Here is a 21,717-nt window from a genome sequence, read left to right as displayed (position 1 = left end):
TTTTTATTTCTGCAAACAAATGTCATTCAGATTTTGACAAAAATTGCACTGAATCTGTAGACCGCTTTGGATAATATGAACATTTTAATGATATTGAGTCTTCCAATCCAAGAACACAGGATGTCTTTCCATTTCTTTGTATCTTCTCTGATTCTTTTAGTAACATTTTGTAATTTTCAGTGTACAAGTCTTTCACCTCCTTAGTTAAGTTTACTCCTAAGTATTTTATCCTTTTTGATGCTATAATAACTAGATTGTTTTCTTAATTTCTTCTTTTGAATTGATCATTGTTAGTATACTGAGATGCAACTAATTTTTCCATATTGATTTTGGGTCTGGAAACTTTGCTAAAAGCATTATTTAATTCTAACAGTTTTATTTATTTAATTTTATTTTTTGATGTAGTGTTCCATGATTCATTATTTGCATATAACACCCAGTACTCCATGCAATATGGCCCTCCTTAATACCCATCACCGGCCTATCCCATTCCCCCACCCCCCTCCCCTCTGAAGCCCTCAGTTTGTTTCCCAGAGTCAGTTTCTTTGGTACACTTGAAACTAGTATTACACTGTATGTTAACTAGAATTAAAATAAAAACTTAAAAAAATAAAAAAATGGTTTCTTTAGGGTGTTCTGCATATAAGATCACATCATCTGTGAACTGAGATAATTTTATTTCTTCATTTCCTATTTGGATGCCTTTTATTTTTTTCTTGTCTAATTTTTCTAACCCAGACTTTTAAACATGTGCTTTATCAGTTGAAAGGCTAAGCTATGCTACAGTAATAAAAACAAACAAAAAGCCAACCCCGATCTCATAGCTTAAAATAACAAATGCTTATTTATCATTCACTCTAATATTCCCATCATTAGGCTGGGATCCAAGCAAAGCAAGGTTCCGTCTTTGTTTTCATGACTGTCAAGAAAAAACAAAGTGGGCAAAGCTAATCACACAATGACTTTTAAAGCTCCTGCCTAGAAATGAATATGTCATCTTCACTCACATTGCCACACTTAACTTCAAAGGTAGTGGGGAAGAGCAGTCCTACCCTGGGTCCATAAAACAGAGAGTTGGAAATATTTGCTGAACAGTACAAATCAACTGCTACACTCCATCCTTTTAGTTACGAAATGTTGAGCTCACTTCCTCACTTTCCTTACCAGAGGCCAACCCCCCCCAACAGAGACATCCTCAAAATCTTGTCCAGTAAAGCATACATATATGTATATGTAGTATATTATTACGTACTATATGTGGTAGTATCACTATCAGGACCTGTGGCTTTTTTTGATCTAAAGACCTATGCACCAAGAGGGCAAATTATCTGCCCTCATATACCAAATACACAATTGTCAGAACAGAATAGGACAACCACAGTGAACACTCTCGTTCAGAAAAAGAAAGAAAAAAAGAGCACATAGAAATGACTGGTTTCTAGCAATTCTGTCTACAAGATAAGCCATACAAGGTCACCTCAGTTTGGGGATAAGGAATTCACAAAAAAAGCTAAAAATAAAAGGACAGCCCAAGGTATATAAGGCAAATGTATTACAAAAAAAGAAAAAAGAAAGAGAAAGCAGAGATCCTGTTCTTAATAACAGAAAAAAACAGAATTCAGGCCCAAAAATGGATACATTATAATGCTAAAGGCTACAAATCGCAAGAAATATATCAGTTATGCGAACCCATGCACAAAACACAGTAGCAACTTTGATCAAGTGGAAACTTTAAGAAGTACAAGGAGAAATAAACAAAACATACTAATATTAGGAAATTCTAATGTATTCCTCTCAGCTTGAACCAGATCAGAGTCAAAATAAGATACAAAAGACCTAAACAATCAAGTAGATCGCATGGATAAATATCAAAACTTTTACGCTGATAATAGAGACTGTACCTCCTTTCCAAGTGTACATGGAATGTTCATGAAGTTGGCATTATGAAACCAAAAAAAGTCTATATTTTCCATATTGCATATTCAAACATATTTTTGCATCTTTTCCCATCTCTTAATTAAGTATATACTTACCTATGCACAAAATGTACTCATTTTGTGTACATGTCAACTCATTTTGACAAATCAATATATCCAAGTAACCATCACAATAAAAATAGGGAACATTTCCATACCCCCCCCCCAAATTCCTTTGCATCTGCACACAGCCAGCTTGCCATCCCCACCTCAGGTAATTAATGATTTACCATCACTACAGATCAGTCTTGACTAGAGTCTCATATAAATGGAATCATATAGTATATATTCTTTTGTGTCTGGCCTCTTTTGCTCAACTTGATGATTCTAAGATTCATCTATGTTGCTGTATCAGTTCATTCCTTTTATTCCTAAATAGTTTTCCATTGTGTGAATGCACCACAATTTATCCATCTACTTGTCCACAGATACTTGGGTTGTTTCCAGTTTTTATCTTTTATGATTAAAGATAATATAAACACTGGTGTACAAGTCTTTGTGTGAATATTGTTTTCATTTTTCTTGGGTGGATTTCCTAGGAGTAGAATTACTGGGTTGTGCAGTAAGTGTATTTTCCTATCACTTCCAACTGTTCTGTATCATTCTGTTTTAGGCATGTTTTATAATATCACACAGTTCTAAGATTTAAAAAATACCCAACCTGTGCACTTGTCTTTTTAAAAAAGATTTTATTTAATTATTTGAGCGAGGGAGAGAGAGAGAGAGCATGCACACACACGAGCAGGGGGAGGGGCAGAGGCAGAGGGAGAAGAAGACTTCCCACCGAGCAGGGACCCAGATATGGGACTCGATCCCAGGACTCCTGGGATCATGACATGAGCTGAAGGCAGACACTTAACCGACTAAGCCACCCAGGCACCCCGTGCACTTGTCTTTCAATAAGACAACTTACGTAGTCACATTCATCATGACTACTGTGCATTTGGAGCTTTCCCTACCATCTTACTTTATGTTTTCTATTTACCATTATTTCTTCTTCCCTTCCCTCTTCTGCATTTTTTTCTTTTTCCTTTTTGGATTTACAGATAGCAAAATATGCAAATCTCCAGTGATGCAGTTCAATGGGTTTTGACAAAACCTGTTTCTTTTTTTGAGTTTTTAAAAAAATGACTGAGTTCCCCTTTCCATTTCCTCTCTCCGTTGGTTGAGGAGACATATATCCTACATGAATTAGGATTAAATTTGACTATTCAAAGTAAAATCCAGGTTGGCTTTTCCAATGTATTGGCAGATATGATCACTCAGTTTCAAAACTTACATTACCTAACAGCTCTCCCACAGAAAAAGAGAGCAACTCTCCAGTAAAAGCTCTGGTTAAGACTATTTGGCTTCAGTTTGATCTTCCAGGTTTGAAATAATCACAATGGCAAAGGGAATAAGAATATTCTGATTGGTCCAACCAGGAAGATGAAACACCCATATTATGTGCTGGGGTAGGAGTGAGCCACAATTCCGTCCTATTAACAATGGTTTTCTCTAAGAGGAATACTGTTAGTAGAGAGGGGAGGGTAGGAAAAGAATTATTTTCAGACCTTTTTCTATTCATATATGTATATTATCATACAAACAGTTATATAATTTTGTAGTTTAAAAAAAAGTAAAACAGAGATCACACCATACCTATTTGTTCTGCAAGTTGACCCTTTTTCTTAACATTAGGTCAGGTAAGTAATATAGCTCTTATTAATTGTGGTAAAATATACGTAAAATTTACCATTTTAGCCATTTTTAAGTGTATACAGTTTAATATCATTAAGTACATTTACAGTGTTCTGCAACCAATCTCCACAATTCTTATTGTCTTGGAAAACTGAAGTTCCATCCCCATTAAATTCCTCATTCCCCACTTCCTCCAGCCCCTAGGAACCACCTGTCTATGAATTCTGTTATTGTAGGTACTTCATATAAGTGGAATCACAGTATTTATCTTTTGGTGAGTATCTTATTTCACTTAGCATAACATCCTCAAGGGTCATCCATGTTGGAGCATGTGGAGTATTTTCTTCCTTCTTAAGGTTGCATAATATTCCATTGTATGTATATACCACATTTTGGTTATTCATGCATCTGTTGATGGACACTTGGATTGCTTCCACCTCTTGGCTATTATGAATAGTGCTGCTGTAAACATAGATGTGCAAATATCTCTTTACGGTCCTGAGTCGATTCTTTTGTGTATACTCAGGAGTGGAATTGCCGGATCATACGGTAATTCTATTTTTAATTCTTCCAGGAACCGCCATACTGTTTTCTCTAGTGACTGTATCTTTTTACATTTTCAACAGTACACCACAATTCCAATTTCTCCACATCCTTGTCAATACTTGTTATTTATTTATTCTTAATAGTAGCCATCTGAATAGTATGCAGTGGTATCTCATTGTGATTTTGATTTGGACTTCCCTAATAATCTGATGAGTGATATTAAGCATCTTTTTATGTGCATGTTGGCCATCTATGTATCTTCTTCAGAGAACAGTCTATTCAAGTCTTGCCCATTTTTAAATCTACTTCATTATTTTCAAAGGCTCATGACATTCCACAGTATAGTCGACCCTTGAACAATATCGGTTTGAACTGCATGGGTCCACTTATACATGGATTTTTTTCAATACAGTATTAGAAACATATTTGCTCTTCCTTACGATTTTCTTAAACTTTTCTTTTCTCTAGCTTATGTTATTGTAAGAATACAGTGTGTAATACATATAACATGCAAAATACGCATTAATTGTTTATGCTACCACTAAGGCTTCCAGTCACGAGTAGGCTATTAGTAGTTAAGTTTTGGGGGAGTCAAAAGTTATACTCAGATTTCCAACTGTCTGGGACATCAGCCCCCCAACCCTTGCGTTGTTCAAGGGTCAGCTGTATAGATGTAACATAGTTAAGATTCTTTTGATGGAAACTTACATTCTTCTCAATTTTTCTCTATTATAAGTAGTGGTGCAATAAGACGCTTCTAGATGCTTCCTTGTACCCATGTGTGAATGTTTCTTTACACATTTATATTGTACTTATGTGCTTATATCACACTAACCATGTGTATCAGAGAAAATCACCTGTATAATACCTATAAATAACCAAAAAATAGAATGGGCTCCTTGGATATCTGTAATTTTTATTTTAATGGCTCCTGCCAAACTGCTGTCTAAAAAGGTTATATGCATCTGCACTCTTCTCAGCACTGCTTGACTACTCATTTCTTCACACCCTTGTTATATATATTGGAAGATCTTTCAGTCAGCCACTTGTCTTACTTTGGGGGTGCTGCCTTGCAGAAATTACAGTTTTAGTATAGTCACACTTACCAATCTTTTCTTTTATGGCTTTTATATTCTCCATCTTATTTAAGAATTCTATCCAAAGATTATAGGCATTTTTTTGTGTTTTTTCTGAGACTTCCATAGCTTAAAAAAAAAAAGTTTAGATCTTTGATCCACTTGAAATGTATTCTCATGAAGGATATGAAGTAGGAATACTAAAACTTTTTCCAAATGGAAAGTCAACTCGCCATTATGATAATATAATAATCACTGACATTTACTGAACAATACTTAAATTGTGTCATGTACTATTTGATTTCATCCCATCTTATCAGGTTTGTTTTGAGGATTAGACAACACATTTTAAAGAGGGAGCAAGAAAGGCACCAAATGGTTAGGTACTGTGCCCAACTCATACAAATAGTAACTGGTGGAATCAGGATTCTAACCCCATTAAGAATTACTCCACGCTATTTGGCCTTCCATTAAATTTCCTTTTCCCACAGATTTGAAATACTACATTGACAATATACCAACTTGCCATAAATATATCTGTTTATGGACTTTCTATTCTATTTCAATGATCTATGTTTATTCGTACACTACCCTTGTGATCATTGAAAATATCTAATCCGATCTTGTTATTTACCTTGATTAAAATTTTAATAAACTCCTGTTGACCTTATAATCAAGTCCAAACCCTTTAGCATATCACATAAGGCCCCCTCCCAGCCACCTCCTCCGTCTGGGGCCTCAGATGTGGGTACAGATCTCTTTCCCCTATGTTCTAGTTAGAAAAACCTTCTGGTAGTTGTCTGAGCAGGCCAAGTAATCATTCCATGTAACATCCATGTCTCTGTGCTTTTGTTCATATGCTTCCTACACCTCATTTTCTTTACTTCATATATTGGGCAAGCACCTATTGATTTTTAAAGATTAACTCAAATGTTACTACCTCTAGCCTTTCCTCCCTCCCCATTACAACCAAGTAGAAAGAAATCATTCTTTTCTCATAAACAGGTCTATTCCCTCATACTTTTAACCTGGCATCATTATATTACTGTATTTACTCATATACATGTTTCTCTTTTCTTCCTGTAATAATATGAATGTCTTCAGGGCAGGACCATACCTTATTAAGTACCTAGTATAACCTTAATAAATATTTGTCGAGTAAATCAATATAAAACAATCACCATCAAATTATATGAGCAATCACCTGATTTATAAAAAGATGCAACATTTAAAACGATACAAAATATCAATTTCAAAACAACATCAAAAATGACTGTATTTAACATACTCAGCTCATAACAGAGCAAATGGGTAAGAAGAATAATTCATGCTATATATAGCGTACTGCTAATATGAACTGGCAACAGAAAAAGTTGGTAAAGGAAGGCAGAGGAACTCTATCTTTTAAGAATTAGAACCGAGGGGCTCCATAATCATCTGGCATCCGCTCAATGTTGTACCTGATCAGACAAAAAATTAACACTGGTAAGAAAGGTGGGTCCAGAACCCACCTAAAAACCCATCCTTTACTTACTGCAATTCTTTCACCTCCCCACTATGAATCCTTTTTGTCAGTAGGAACATTTTAAAGGGATATCATAATGAATGACTTGTAGCAAAATGCTGACTTTACTATAATATCTTTATTCTTTAAAGTCAGCAAGTTAGCAAGTGAGGGAGCCAGGCACTAAGTCCAGGTAAGCCCAATTCCTCCCAGCCCGTATTCTTCCCACCACATTGTGTTCTTCCCAGGTTGAAAAGTGAGACAGTAATAGACTGAGCACTGACATGGGAACATCCAAGCAGGATAAAGACCAGTTTTTGTTTTTTTAATAAGCTTTTAGTTTCCCAGATGAGGTGCTGATCACATACACTAGGCTTTCAAAAAAAAAGGTATTTCTAGCCAAAAAGATTAGCTTAATTTAAATTACTGCTTTGTAGTTAAAGCTACACATCTCTTTCTAGTAATCTTGCTGTAGCAATGGGAATGTCTGCCTCATTCCCAAATCCTATCTTTTGCCCTTGTTCTTGTTACTCTGCCTCATTTCTTCAAATATAACTATGTGAGCATTTGATATAACAATTGCTTTCAAATCTTCCTATAACCTGGGGCGCCTGGGTGGCACAGCGGTTAAGCGTCTGCCTTCGGCTCAGGGCATGATCCCGGCGATCTGGGATCGAGCCCCACATCAGGCTCCTCTGCTGGGAGCCTGCTTCTTCCTCTCCCACTCCCCCTGCTTGTGTTCCCTCTCTCGCTGGCTCTCTCTCTCTGTCAAATAAATAAATAAAAATCTTAAAAAAAAAAAAAAATCTTCCTATAACCTGACCTCATTTTTAATTGATATCAACTATATACTTTTAATCGATTACCCCAAGAGACAGTTCTCACCTATGGTTAGAAATGTACATGATGGGAACTCCAGGGATCTTCCGGATCCTTCGTTTAAGGTCCCGGTCAACTGTGGCCACAATGTAACACTTGTGCTGTAAGAGACACCATTGAAAAGTGTTCACACATTGAGTCTACTTAGTGATACTGAATAATGGTACACTGGCTAACCTAGAGAATTACTCATTTTCATAGTAAATAGCAAAGGAAAGGTTGTAACGATACGTTGAGTATCTACTATGATCTAGGAGCTCATATTTATAAAACATATAACAAATTGCCTAGGGCAGATGTAGCTCTAAGAATCTTGAGGGGGAGAAGATAGTAAAACTATTTAAAAGCTGCAAACTGTTTTTTGTCTCATAAGTGGAAGGGACTTTCACATCTAGGGCAGACGATTTCTTGGTTTGGGTAAACACCCCAAAAGACTCAATGCAAAGGCAGAGTAAATGCCTTAGATTGGAGGGCACAGCTTTTGCCTTTCCTGGAATCTCTGTGCTTGGGCCTGCCCTGAGACCTCCTAGTGGCGGAGGTAGGCTACTTCCTCCTAGCCATGAAGCCAGAATGGATCTCCAGGACAAGTCTGAGCCTAGCAGTTCTGAAAGCAGTACCATTTAGCTGCCAGTTGTATTATATTTTACTTCCATCATTTTGAAAAGAGTTGTGCTGTGGGAAATTAAGGCAAATGCTGTCTCCACCCATGGGATGGAGTGGCTAAAGGGATGGCAGTGTGGTTACCAGAAGAAGATGATTATCCCCAGCAGAGAAGGCTCCAGTAAGGGAAATCAATAGCAGAAGTTCTTGTGGTGCTTGACAAGGAGGCCAGAACAGAAGAATCAAAAACCTAGTTACTCCAGGGTACTTGTAAGACAGCATCCTGGGAGACTCAGATGTAACTGAGAAACACTCTTGCTTTGGTATGGTGGAGAGGAACAAAATTCCTACATGGGGAATAATGGCAATGGATGATTTCTGATTCACAGTGAGGTGAAACCTGATATTATATGTACACTCACTCACTCAAAGCATTTTATAGACACGATTTGTGGAATAAAGAATTAGTAAGTGCCCCAAATCACACACCCAATAAATGCAGGTGTTGAGATTTGAAACCCATGTCTCCTCTCCAAGCCTGTGATCTTCCCATTACAGTTACAGTATATGTTTATAATCCACTTCCTCAAGTAAATGAGGGCACCTATGCTTCCTGCGAAGCACAAAGAACATTTAAAAAGTGATAATACCTGAGTTACTCTCTGTACTAAGCAGTCATCTGCGTAGGTTCCTTTGTGTGTGCATGGTAATCGTTCAAATCTTGGATCCTTGGCAATCCTAAAGGGTTACAAAACTGAATTAACAGCAACATTCGGGCAATTGGATAACTTTCTGACTCTTGATCTGTGAAATAAAAGTGATTTGATCTATGTGGAGATTTTAAGGCATCCCTCGTCTCCTGCACCTTATCTCCTAATTGGAAAGACAACTGAGAGAGAAGCTGGTGTGCCTTAGGTCATGTAATCTTCACAGGACTCTGAATTATTATGTTTCCATTTTACAAATAAGGAAGCAGATTTCAGAGACATTATTTAATTTGTTTGAAGTACATAGGTGGGAAAAGCCAGGATTTAAAACCAAACAATTTTAACCTAACCATTTCACTTCTAGAAGCTGTCTTACACAAATGTGCAAGAATATAAGCACAAGCATGGCCACTACAGAACACTTTATAACAGTGAAAAACTGCAGATAATCTGAATATCCATCAGCAAGGTAAAAGTTAAATATATTTTGATGCCCCACCCTGTTTTAAAAAAATGAGGTAGAGCTGTCTGTACCAACATGGAAGTCTTGAATAAACAAACTAAAAAAATTCAAACTGTTGAATAAAAAAAAAGTCATTGAACAATATACATACATGATTCAAATAAGAAAATATAAGTCTCTTCCATTGTCTTTCTCTACATTTGCTTTTGCTTAGAAAAAAGGTCTGGAAAAACATACACTAACTATACACTAACCCTTCTCAGTTGTCACCATTAGGGTGGAAGAATGGACAAAATGTGAATATGCAGGGGGACTTTTACTTTTTATTGTATGTACATGTTTATATTGTTTGCCATAAATAAATCAAATGTGTTATTTTCATACAAATTTGAAAAAAGAAAAACCCCAAGTCTGTGATTCCCAGAACCATGTTCTTCCTATTACATAATGAGTCACAAACTGAATAAAACTACAAGGCAGCACATAGGTACCAAGTGCAAGAAAAATACTCCATATTGCAGTAGTTCAGAGCTAAGTCACTGTGAATTTGGTATACTTAGAAAAAAATTATATGGAGATTAAATAATATGAAGACAAAAGAATATTCCAAGCAAAGTGATGGCAGGCATGGTCCAAACAGGGCACCAACCATCTATAACATGGTTCAGTGGTGTTCAGGGAAGAGCATGCATATGTTTCTGGTGGGTAGAGTGTTTGTGCAGAGGAGAGTGAAACAGGGCTGGGAAGACAGAACTTTCTGCAGTGATATTGCCAAATTGCTCTCCAAAGTGACTGTCCACTTTACATCCTTATCGGTTGAATGTGAGAATTCTCACTGGTCCCCAGTCTCCACTATTCGTGGCACTGTTAAGCAGACTCTTCAATTCTTGCCAATCTGCTGGGTATGAAATGGTATCTCCTTGTGAACTTAAGGATTTTGTCTTTTTCCTATGGATTTGTAGTTTTTTATATATTTTGAAAATAAGCCCTTTGTGGATTATATGCATTACTAGTATCTTCTCACTATCTGTGATTTATTGTTTTTGCCTTGTTTATTCCGTCTTTTGTTGTAAAGTAGAATTCAATTTCTATTTTTTAAGATTTTATTTATTTATTTGACAGAGAGAGAGCAAGGGAGCACAAGCAGGAGGAGCAGCAGAGGCAGAGGGAGAAGGAGACTCCCTGCTAAGCAGGGAGCCTGGTGCAAGGCTCGATCCCAGGACCCTGAGATCATGACCTGAGCCCAAGGCAGATGCTTAACCAACTGAGCCACCCAGGTGCCCCAGTATTCAATTTCAATATAGTCAGGCTGATTAGTTTTCCATATGGTTTGCACTTCTTCAGAAAGCTCCACCTACTCCAAAATCACTAAGATATTCTCTATATTTTCCATAAAAGTCTAGATACTTAACCTACCTGGAACTGATTTTTGTGAAAGAGGAAAGAGTCCAATTTTGTTTCTTTCCACAGTGATAATCAGTATTTTAATAGTTTATCGCTTTCCCATTCAGCTAAACAATGCTACCACTCTTATTCATTGGGTTCCCATATTTCTTTGCCTTTAAAAAAATTAGCTGTATAAGGTATAAATGAAACATAATAAAATTCACTGATAATATGTGTAAAACTTGACAAGTTTTGACAAATTTATATATCCATGTCACTATTTCCACAATTGACATACAGAACATTTCTGTCACTACAAAAAGTTCCCTGTGTCCCTTTGCAGTTAATCTACTTTTCTCATGCTCAGCTCCAGGTAACCACTATATTCCATTAGTATAGTTTTGCCTTTTCTGGAATTTCATACACTTCTGGAGTGATGGAAATGTTCTACTTCATGACTATGACGATGGTTCCATAACTGTACACATTTGCCAAACCCATCATATTATACAATTAAACTTGGTGAATTTTATAGTATGTAATTTACACCTCTAAAAGGTGACACATATACAGACGCACAAATTCACTGGTACATCTTGGACTTTGATTGAATCTCTTACCCATGCATGATTTTGTGATATTATTCACTGATCATTTGGAATATACCAAGTCACTGAATTACACAAATCTTCCAAATATTAACACATTTCATTATACGATATCAAAAAAATCAACTCAGTATCTTCACTGGTCTCAAGAGAAAGGTCTTCAGTATTGGGAATGTGATAAGCTCATCATTTTTCAAAACTCTTAATTTTCACTTGAAAGCTTGAGTTTTATCACTGGCAACTAATACAGTTGTTTTCCTTGAAGTAACAGATTCACTGCATTAATTTTTGACAAACTCTCTGCTATATATAAAGTCTGAAAAAAGCAGTGTTTGTCCATTATTCTTCACGTAAAAATGACATTCCATGAGAAAGCAGCTGGTTTGGCTCACAACTCAAACAAGCACACAAATGCTTTCCACTGAGGCAAGCTTGACTCTTGGGTAAGGAGCAGAAGTGCTTTAGGTGTACTTTACACTTCACCACAAGGAACAGCGATGTGTACTCTAGGGTCAAGATTTAACAAAGTCAACAAATTTTACTACTTCGTCAAGGATATTCTAAAGTGACTCTTCACTTTCTTTTTTTTTTTTTGTTTTTTGTTTTTAAGATTTTATTTTTCTAAGTAATCTCTACAACACCTGATTGAGGGCTCAAATTTATAATCCCAAGATCAAAAGTTGCATGCTCTACTGACTGAGCCAGCCAGGCACCCCTGGGTTGTTTGTTTTTGTTTTTGTTTTTGTTTTTAACTGCCAGTGAGTGGCAGTGAAGAATACAAAGTCTACTAGCGTTATTTGGGTCCACTCTCTTGATTGGTACTAAGGCACCAGCATTTCTGCCATCAGTATAAATGTCAGCACAGTGACAAAGACGACGTCTTGATATTATTATGAAAATAGTTTTGTGAAGCTCCCTACAAAGGTCTCTGGGACTCCTAGGGGTCCATGGACCATACTTTGGGAACCTCTACTTTTTTTTTTTTTTTTTAAAGATTTTATTTATTTATTCTTCAGAGATAGAGACAGCCAGGGAGAGAGGGAACACAAGCAGGGGGAGTGGGAGAGGAAGAAGCAGGCTCATAGCGGAAAACCTGATGTGGGGCTCGATCCCTTAACACCAGGATCACACCCTGAGCCGAAGGCAGACGCTTAACCGCTGTGCCACCCAGGCGCCCCTGGGAACCTCTACTTTTAATTCAAGTGTACTTTGTAGAGTAAGCTCGAAACTCAGAATGTGAATCCTTTAAGTGTGAGATTCTAAAAGAGGTATCTAGATAACTAATAAAAAGACACTTTCTAATTGAAAATCTAGAGGAACTTAAAAGGAGGCCTACATGACCAATATGACTAATTCACTTCATTCAAAAAACTTCGGCTTAGAGTTGCCTCGGTGGCTCAGTTGGTTAAGTGTCTGACTTCGGCTCAGGTCATGATCTTGGCCTCCTGGGATAGAGCCCTGCAGCCCAGCCCGGCTTCCTGCCCAGCGGGGAGCCTGCTTCTCCCTCTTCCTCTGCCCACACCCCCTCCCCACAGTGCTCTCTCTCTCAAATAAATAAAATCTTTAAAAAAATTTTCAGCTTAGAATTCTTTAACCTTCAAATGTTTCCTTTCTTGATCATAAATAGTTAACTAGTTTTGTATGGTTTTTATTTATAAACTAATTATCCAAGAAATCTTCAGACAGCAAATAGATGGAGGATCAAAAGAATCTTCAGTATACCAATCTAGACCAGCTCCCTCCTACCTTAGAGCCACTCGATACTTTTGCCCCAGTTTCTCAATTTCAGCCATTACACAGTCAGTTATACAAGGGATACCTGCCAGAAAAAATATATATATTAAAAACAGAACTTGTAAAGAAATTGGTTTTACTCTCTCTGAATTATAACCCATTGAGTCTTTAAAAGACCCATGAGGCTTCTGAAATGACAGCAGAATAACAAACTGAAATGAACAATAAGAACTAGAGTTGAATAAAATCCCTATTGATGAAGAAACTAGAGAACTGAACTGTCCCAACCCCACACTACAGATTCATAAAAGTGTCATAAATGTGTTTGGGGGAAAAATTAAGCTGGATCCCTGTCATTCTCTATTAAAATAAATTCTAGATGGAAAAAAATTTAAATATGAACCAAAAGAAACCAGGCAATTAATCAGAAAATGTAAATTTGATCACATAAAAATAGAAAACTTCTGTTTGACAGCTATCAGTGTCATATTAAAATAAAAATAAACTAGGAAAAGTATTTCTACACATTTGTCAAAGGGCGAATTTCTTTAACACACAAAGAGCTTATAATGATAGCTTAAGTTATGTGCTATTTGCCAGACACTGGGCCAAGCACTTTATAAGGATATCTCACTTCATATTCAGAATAATTCCTATCAGGCAGTATTGTTATTATCATCCCCACTTTATAGATCAGGAACCTAAGGCACAAAGAAGTAAGTAGAAGCAAATGGTGAAGCCAAGATTTGAACGGAGACTGTTAGGCTATGGACTGGATTTTTTTTTTTCAAAGATTTTATTTATTTATTCGACAGAGATAGAGACAGCCAGTGAGAGAGGGAACACAAGCAGGGGGAGTGGGAGAGGAAGAAGCAGGCTCATAGCGGAGGAGCCTGATGTGGGGCTCGATCCCATAACGCCGGGATCACGCCCTGAGCCGAAGGCAGACGCTTAACCACTGTGCCACCCAGGCGCCCCTATAGACTGGATTCTTAACCAACATGCTACATTTCAGTTCATACACCTCAGGTCATAGAGGAAGACATACAATGGTCAATGAGCATAAGGGTGCTCAACCTCACTCCTAATTAAAGAACTATAAATTGAAACAAGATTCCATTTTCTACCTATTAGAGTGGCAAAGATTAAACAAGGAAAATACCCAATATTGAGGAAACAGGTATTCTCACACTAAGTAAGTGTAAAAATGTGTATTAGTATTTTAGGGTCATTTTGCAATACCTGTTAAAATAAGAAAATATACATACCCCTCTATATTTTAATACAGCTTCTAGAAATGTGTCCCAAAGAATCACTCCACCCTAACAGAGACATATTCACATAGATATTCACTACAGCCCTATTTATAATAAGGTAAAAACTGCAAGTAATCCAAATATCTAATAGGATATTGACTTATAAAAATTATATAAATACTATGTAAACTTAAAGAATGAGGTCCACTATATATACTGACACAGCAAAACGTTCAAGGTATATTTGTTCAAGGGGCACCTGGGTGGCTCAGTTGGCTAAGTGTCTGCCTTTAGCTCAGGTTGAGCCCCACGCTGGGCTCCCTGCTCAGCGGGAATCTACTTCTCCCTCTCCCTCTGCCCCCGCCCGCCATCCCGCCCCCACCGCTCGAACGTGCGCACGCGCGCTGTCTTTCAAACAAATAAAAAACTGTTTAAAAAAAGATGTTATTTGTTCAATGTAAAAAATAAGAAAAATTGGATGAGCAATTTAGCCATACAACGGAATATTATTTGGTAATGAAATGATTTACTGATACATGCTTTAACATAGACAAGCTTTGCAAACATGCTAAATGGAAGAGGACAAAATATTATATGTTCTCATTTTAATGAAATGTCCAAAATAGGCAAATCTACAGAAACAGACTGCAAATTAGTGGTTGTCTAGGGGAGGGAAATGGGAGAGGCTGAGGATGATGGTTAAGGGGTTCAGAGTTTCTTTTCAGGTAACAAAATATTCTAAAATTGACTTTGAATACGTTAAAATCATTGAATCACACGCTTTAAATGATACATGAATCATATCTCTAAGCCATTAAAAAGGGCACAAAGACAAATAGTAAATAATCGATGATCCATTTTCATTAATAAAAGAGGAGAGGGGGGTGGGGGAATGGGATAGGCTGGTGATGGTTAGTAAGGAGGGCACTTACTGCATAGTGCACTGGGTGTTATATGCAACTAATGAATCATGGAACTTTACATCAAAAACCAGGGATGTACTGTATGGTGACTAACATAATAAAAAATATTATTATAAAAAAATAAAATAAACAAAAATAACCTATAATTCACAGAGATGGTATATGAAATTTTAAAGGGTCGTGTGGGTGGCTCAGTAGGTTAAGCGTCTGACCCTAGATTTCAGCTCAGGCCTTGATCTCAGGGCCATGTGTTCAAGTCCCCCATTGGGTTCCATGCTGGGTGTGGAGTCTATTAAAAAAAACATAAAAAATAAATAAAAATAAAAACTGCCCCTCTCTGAGGAAAGGCATTATAGGGAGCTTTAATGTTTTTATGCTAGATTTTCTTTTTACAAGTACAGAAATACTTTTGAATGTGGACAACTAATTTTAAACTAAAGTACAATGTCCAGAAGAAAAAGCAGTTGTGAAATGGAGGTATGAAATCAGTAAGATCAGTCATGGAATCAGAGGGCAATACTCACCTTAAGAGGATCAATTTCAGAGCCATATAGCAGTAAAGCAAGCAAGGGCTTGCATCTGGAACAGGAAAGTGGGGCCAGGAAGAGGACTATCAGGAAAAGGAAGGTAACAGGGAAGAGCACTCATGGGCAGAAAAGAAAGCTGATGGAAAGCTAACTATCCTCTTGTTGGAACATCAGGCAGAAATGGGACCAGGAGCTATGAAAAGGTCACAGGGCATCTTCAAGGGAAGAGGAAGATAAAGGTCTTCCTTCAGGTATAAAGGCAAGTGAGGAAAAATTAAATAGCTAGAGCTTAAAAACAGTTAAGGAATCTCCTAGGTAACTGAATTTGTACTGTACCTGAATGTTTCTTTAATCCTTCCTTTGAAGTATTATGTTACACGGAAGACTGTAGAAAGTGGTATTTTCCTTAGTAAGTTTTTGTTTTATTATCACTATTATTTTCTTTTTTAAGAGAGGGAGAGAGAGAATCTTTTTTTTTTTTTTTTTAAAGATTTTTTTATTTTATTTATGTGACAGAGATACAGCCAGCGAGAGAGGGAACACAGCAGGGGAGTGGGAGAAGAAGAAGCAGGCTCCCAGCGGAGGAGCCCGATGTGGGACTCGATCCCGGAACACCGGGATCACGCCCTGAGCCGAAGGCAGACGCCTAACGACTGCGCTACCCAGGCGCCCCCGAGAGAGAGAATCTTAAGCAGGTTCCATGCCCAGCATGGAGCCCAATACCGGGCTCGATCTCACAACGCAGAGATCGTGATCTGAGCCAAAATCAAGAGTTGGACACTTAACTGACCGAGCCACCGAGGTGCCCCAAATAAGTTTGATTTTAAAAAAGGCACAGTGAGAGCATTTAGCTGTACACATTTTAGCCGTACCCCAAGGTATCCATATCTAGAGAAAGCACTCCTCTAGGATGAAAAGCTTTCCTAAACAGTCACCATTTAGATAACAGTGAGGGAGCTACAGAGTCAAGGAAACAATTCACCTTCAAAGGGCCATGCCTGAACCCTCCACCCATTTCGTTTATAAGTAGGTCACAACATTCCTAGACAAGCAGCTAGCACACTTCATTTATAGTTATAAAAAACACCATGGGAATACAAAAAATCTACCAAGTTTAGTGTTTTCCCTCATCCAAGGCCACCCTAGTCCACTCTCACAGGCAGGTAGGGCCCCATTTCAGGTTATTCTTTATTATTTCTATAAGCTTAAAAAAAATTAAAGTATTATATGTACATAGCTTAAAAAGAAATACAGAAAAGTCTGTATGAAAAAATTACTGTTCCTTGATCCTTTCCCACCCCACCAATTCTGATCCTTACAGACCACTATTTTACTTCATTAGCTGTTTTTTTCATTTGGTGGTTACCTTCATATCTTGATATAATAAACTTATGCACATAATATTTATTAATTTTATGGCATTTAAAGAATTTAGGTCTCTTACTCATCACATTTCTTACCCCATCTTCCCAACTTGTTAGTTTTAATAAATCAATAAACAACATTTACGTTACTATCATTCCATAAATGTTCATTATATAGCATCCTTTAAAAATTAAAGGATGTGCAAATTTTTTCCTTCGATTTATTCTTTATGGCAAAGTGAAAGTCTAGTTTTCATTTGTACCTTTAACTAGATAACTGGAAAAAATATAAATGTAAATCCATCACAAAATGCAACAGATCTCACTATTAGGAAGTGATTTCCTTGTGCATGGCCTACATTTTCTTCTTCTTACTCATGGTAGTGAAGGAGGATCACTTGAAGGAGGAGACACCCAAACATATGGGAAAGCTACTAATGGTAAACTGCACACCTAAGTGTAAATAAACTACTTCTGGTCCTTTGTGGTGCAAATAAATACCAAACTGAATAAACTCAGGGTCGTTAACCAGCATCACTTCTAGTTCTGTGACCATAAATGGCAAAATATCTTATTTAGCTTTTCCATAATGGAGTGGAATGGAGAATGTTTCCTCCTTAATGTAAAGGAATTCTGAAAAATGTAATAAATTTTCATTTACCCAGAATTTTTTTTATAATATTTTTTTTATTATATTATGTTAGTCACCATACAGTACATCCCTAGTTTTTGATGTAAAGTTCCATGATTCATTACTTGCGTATAACACCCAAAGCACCATGCAATACGTGCCCTCCGTAATACCCATCACCAGCCTATCCCATTCCCTCCCCCCTGAAGCCCTCAGTTTGTTTTCCAGAGTCCACAGTCTCTCGTGGGTCATTCCCCCTTCTGTTTACCCCCCCTTTCTTCTTCCCTTTCTTCTCCTTCCGATCTTCCTACTTCTTATGTTCCATAAATGAGTGAAACCATGTGATAATTTACCCAGAATTTTAAAATCCAGAATTCTAAAACAAAAAATTCCCGTCCCATGTTCAAAATTGATGTCTACAAACAATGGTCAAAGCAGCTAAGTGTGTTCTGAATCGTAAGGCTTAATTATTCCCAGTCAAGTCTGCATTATACTTCAATTCACTGAAAATGGTCATTGCTACAGTGAGCAAATTAAATGATCAGAAATCCAACTAACTAGGACCCCACTCCCCTCTTTTCATATATTTGGATAATTATAATTATTCTGTACAAATGACACAAAACGCAAAAGTATGATACTTACACTTGGCATATAGACAGTCCATCATTGACTGTACTAAGTCAAGTTTGGCTTTAATGGAAAAGTTGATAAAGTTGGTATCAACCAGGATGTGGTAAGGTGGTCCCAGCTGTGTGTTATATTGGAAGAATAAGCAGGAAGGATGTTGGGGGCTGAAGGAAGAAGACACAAAACACAAAGTAATGTCTACATTGATACTTTGACATCAACAATGCAAACGAAGTCTCTGCTTCAAACTGTGTGCTACAGATTAAGCTTTTTCCTTATTCATTGGAAATAAATCCTAATAAATCCTGTGATGAAATATCCATTACCAATCTAGGGTAAAATGAGATAATAAAGAAAATATGATGAGGTTTCATAAAATGAAGTGTATTTATTTAAAAGGAATGAACTTTATCCTGAAATTTTGTCATTACTATTTTTGGTGATACATTCTTTCATCAAATGGTGGTGTGTTAAACAATGACAACTGTTTCTTTTGAAAGATCTTGGCAAAGAAAAAAAATTAGTTCCAGATCTAATCCCGAAGATTTTAGGGGAAATTTCACTGCTCCATGAAACCCTAAAACCTTCAAACTACTGGAATGGATACATGCTCACTGATATCACTTTCATTTGTGGAGTTGTGCCAGACTTGCAAATGGCTTACAAAACAGCACAGGGAAAGCCTAGATTGCTAAGAATTCTATGGTTCTAAAGTGTTTCTTCTAGGTTTAAAGGAAAACTTGAAATTTTGATTACTCACACTTCTCTTTCCTTGAGTGCACTGGGATCCTTCTTTTCTTTCTTTTTAGGTTTTAATCTATCCTTTTCTTTACTAGGAAAAAAGAAAATAAAGTAAATGCAAGAAAGAAGGAAAAAATCACTCTTAGTTTTTTCTTTTCTTTTTTTTTTAAAGATTTTATTTATTTATTTATTTGACAGAGAGAGAGAGAGAGAGACAGCCAGCAAGAGAGGGAACACAAGCAGGGGGAGTGGGAGAGGAAGAAGCAGGCTCCCAACCGAGGAGTCTGATGTGGGGTTCGATCCCAGACTGCTGGGATCACGCCCTGAGCCAAAGGCAGACGCCCAACGACTGAGCCACCCAGGTGCCCCAAAATCACTGTGTTATAATCTCATTCAACATTTAAAGTTGCTTTCTTTTTCTTCTTCTTCTTCTTTTTTTTTTTAAAGATTTTATTTTATTATTTATTTGACAGAGATAGAGACAGCCAGCGAAAGAGGGAACACAAGCAGGGGGAGTGGGAGAGGAAGAAGCAGGCTCATAGCAGAGGAGCCTGATGTGGGGCTCGATCCCAGAACGCCGGGATCACGCCCTGAGCCAAAGGCAGACACTTAACCGCTGTGCCACCCAGGCGCCCCTTCTTCTTTTTTTTTTTGCTTAGAGAGGAAATCCTATTTTGTGATTTCTTCATGTTAATATCAATATACACTTTTAAAGCACAAATAACTGTTGGAAGTAGGCTGAAAGTAACATAACTAATCAGTTAAACATAATGAAATTTATCTCTAGCCAATAATCTATAAAAATTGTTAATGGGGGGACGCCTGGGCGGCTCAGTCGGTTGAGCGTCTGTCTTCGTCTCAGGTCATGATTCCAGGGTCTTGGGATTGCGTCCCACAGGGAGCCTGCTTCTTCTTCTGCCTGCTGTTCCCTTGCTTGTGCTCCTTCTGTCTCTCTCTGACAAATAAATACATAAAATCTAAAAAAAAATTGTTAATGGGTAAATAAATGTTAGTTACACTATTATTTCTTTGTCAGAAGCTCTTCATATCAAGGATCAAAATCCACTTCAATTTGGTGGAGACAGGCTGACATTTATCTTCTGAAGATTTAAATGCTCCAACAGTAGGGAGGAGAAAGGTTCCCCCATACACCTCTTATAAAAGACTAAAATGTAAAAATACATAAACAAAATTTAACCCTTAACTGGGAATAAAATATTATCAATGAGGCAAGTTCACTAAAAATTACATAATACATACATACTAAAGGCTGAGAATACAATTTATTAACTCTGAGGGCCACTCCTTTGTTCTAAGGTTATTAAACACAATGAAGACCAGTCTTTCTTTTCTGTTTCCTTTCCTTCCTTCCTTCTTTCTAAAGTAAGCTCTAGGCCCAAGGTGGGGCTTGCACTCACCACCCTGAGATCAACAGCTCTCCTGACTGAGACAGCCAGGTACCCCAAGACTAGTCCTTATTTCATAACTTTGTTTATTCTTCACTGAAGCAGGGAAGCTTACAACAGGGTACATCATTTCACTCTCCCACAGTGGTTTGGATTCTTTTAAGATTTATAAAATGGAGATATCTAGGTGTTTTCCCATTCTTTCTTTTAAAACTATTTACATGCAGGTGCTGGGGACACAAGACAAACATGGTCTCTGACCTTCCGGCCTTTCAACAATTTTAACAGAAATTTTTTCCCCTGGGGGAATATAAGAAGTGTAATGGCAAAAACATAAAGATATTCCTACCTACCAGACTCCTAGGAGGCAGAAATGTGATATGGTAGATAAAATATATAAAAACGGAGGAAGAGATAGAACACTTCAGAAATGTTTAATTCCCATCCTCTTCCCCAGTGTAATCGCTCAGCATCTAAGTAGCTGTTACACCCTTGCCTACTATCCTATGTTGTATAAATCCAAGACACAATAATTTTAAACGTAAACACAAAATAACAACAAAATTTTTTTTTACTATTTATGCCCTCATAACTTTATCTTTGGGTATAGACTGATTCCAGGTACTCACAGCCTCTGATCTCGGAGACTAAGCATTCGCTTCATGGTCGCGTATTTTCTTGCTTTCTTTTGCTTCCCCTTGAAGCAGAAATTTTAGAGTTAAAAGAGCTGTAAATACATTGTATCTTCTTGAGTTCTTTCCCTTGTTTTGTCCATTCCCTTCCCTTCTTCCCTCAAATACCCAGCACTTCTTATCCTCTGTGCCCCAACCTGGTCCTCCTCACCCACTCGCTAGAGCATAGCAAGCACCGCTAGGAGCAGTTGAAGAACTACAATCAGAATGAAAAATAAGAGTAATACAGAGGAAATCTGGCTAACGGCCGACTGGCTCAATCTCCCCCCAAAATGTGGTCTGACAAAGTCACTTTTCAAACCCTCCTCTCACCATGTTCACGCCGTACTCCTGTTTCTTCCGGAATCACCAACGGCGCGACACTTTTGCGTCATCCAAATACTCCTTC

At 37.4% G+C, this 21,717-nt stretch overlaps 1 protein-coding gene across 1 annotated transcript; it reads right to left on the bottom strand.

Annotated features, from left to right (window-relative positions):
* Nucleotides 1-6,466: 6,466 nt before the first annotated feature.
* FCF1 (FCF1 rRNA-processing protein) lies at nucleotides 6,467-21,690 on the bottom strand. Its single transcript, XM_045807811.1, has 8 exons — nucleotides 21,642-21,690; nucleotides 21,267-21,334; nucleotides 19,251-19,322; nucleotides 18,506-18,654; nucleotides 13,172-13,244; nucleotides 8,912-8,999; nucleotides 7,668-7,762; nucleotides 6,467-6,738 (listed from the first exon to the last, which is right to left on the bottom strand). Exons 1-8 carry the CDS (start codon nucleotides 21,642-21,644, stop codon nucleotides 6,690-6,692), a joined length of 597 nt encoding a protein of 198 aa, XP_045663767.1. The 5' UTR covers nucleotides 21,645-21,690; the 3' UTR covers nucleotides 6,467-6,689.
* Between the last annotated feature and the right edge of the window lie 27 nt (nucleotides 21,691-21,717).

Source organism: Ursus americanus, chromosome 26, assembly GCF_024610735.1.
Source record: "Ursus americanus isolate L20-20 chromosome 26, mUrsAme1.1.p, whole genome shotgun sequence".
Classification (NCBI taxonomy): Eukaryota; Metazoa; Chordata; class Mammalia; order Carnivora; family Ursidae; genus Ursus; species Ursus americanus.
This window is presented reverse-complemented; position numbering and strand designations above follow the sequence as displayed.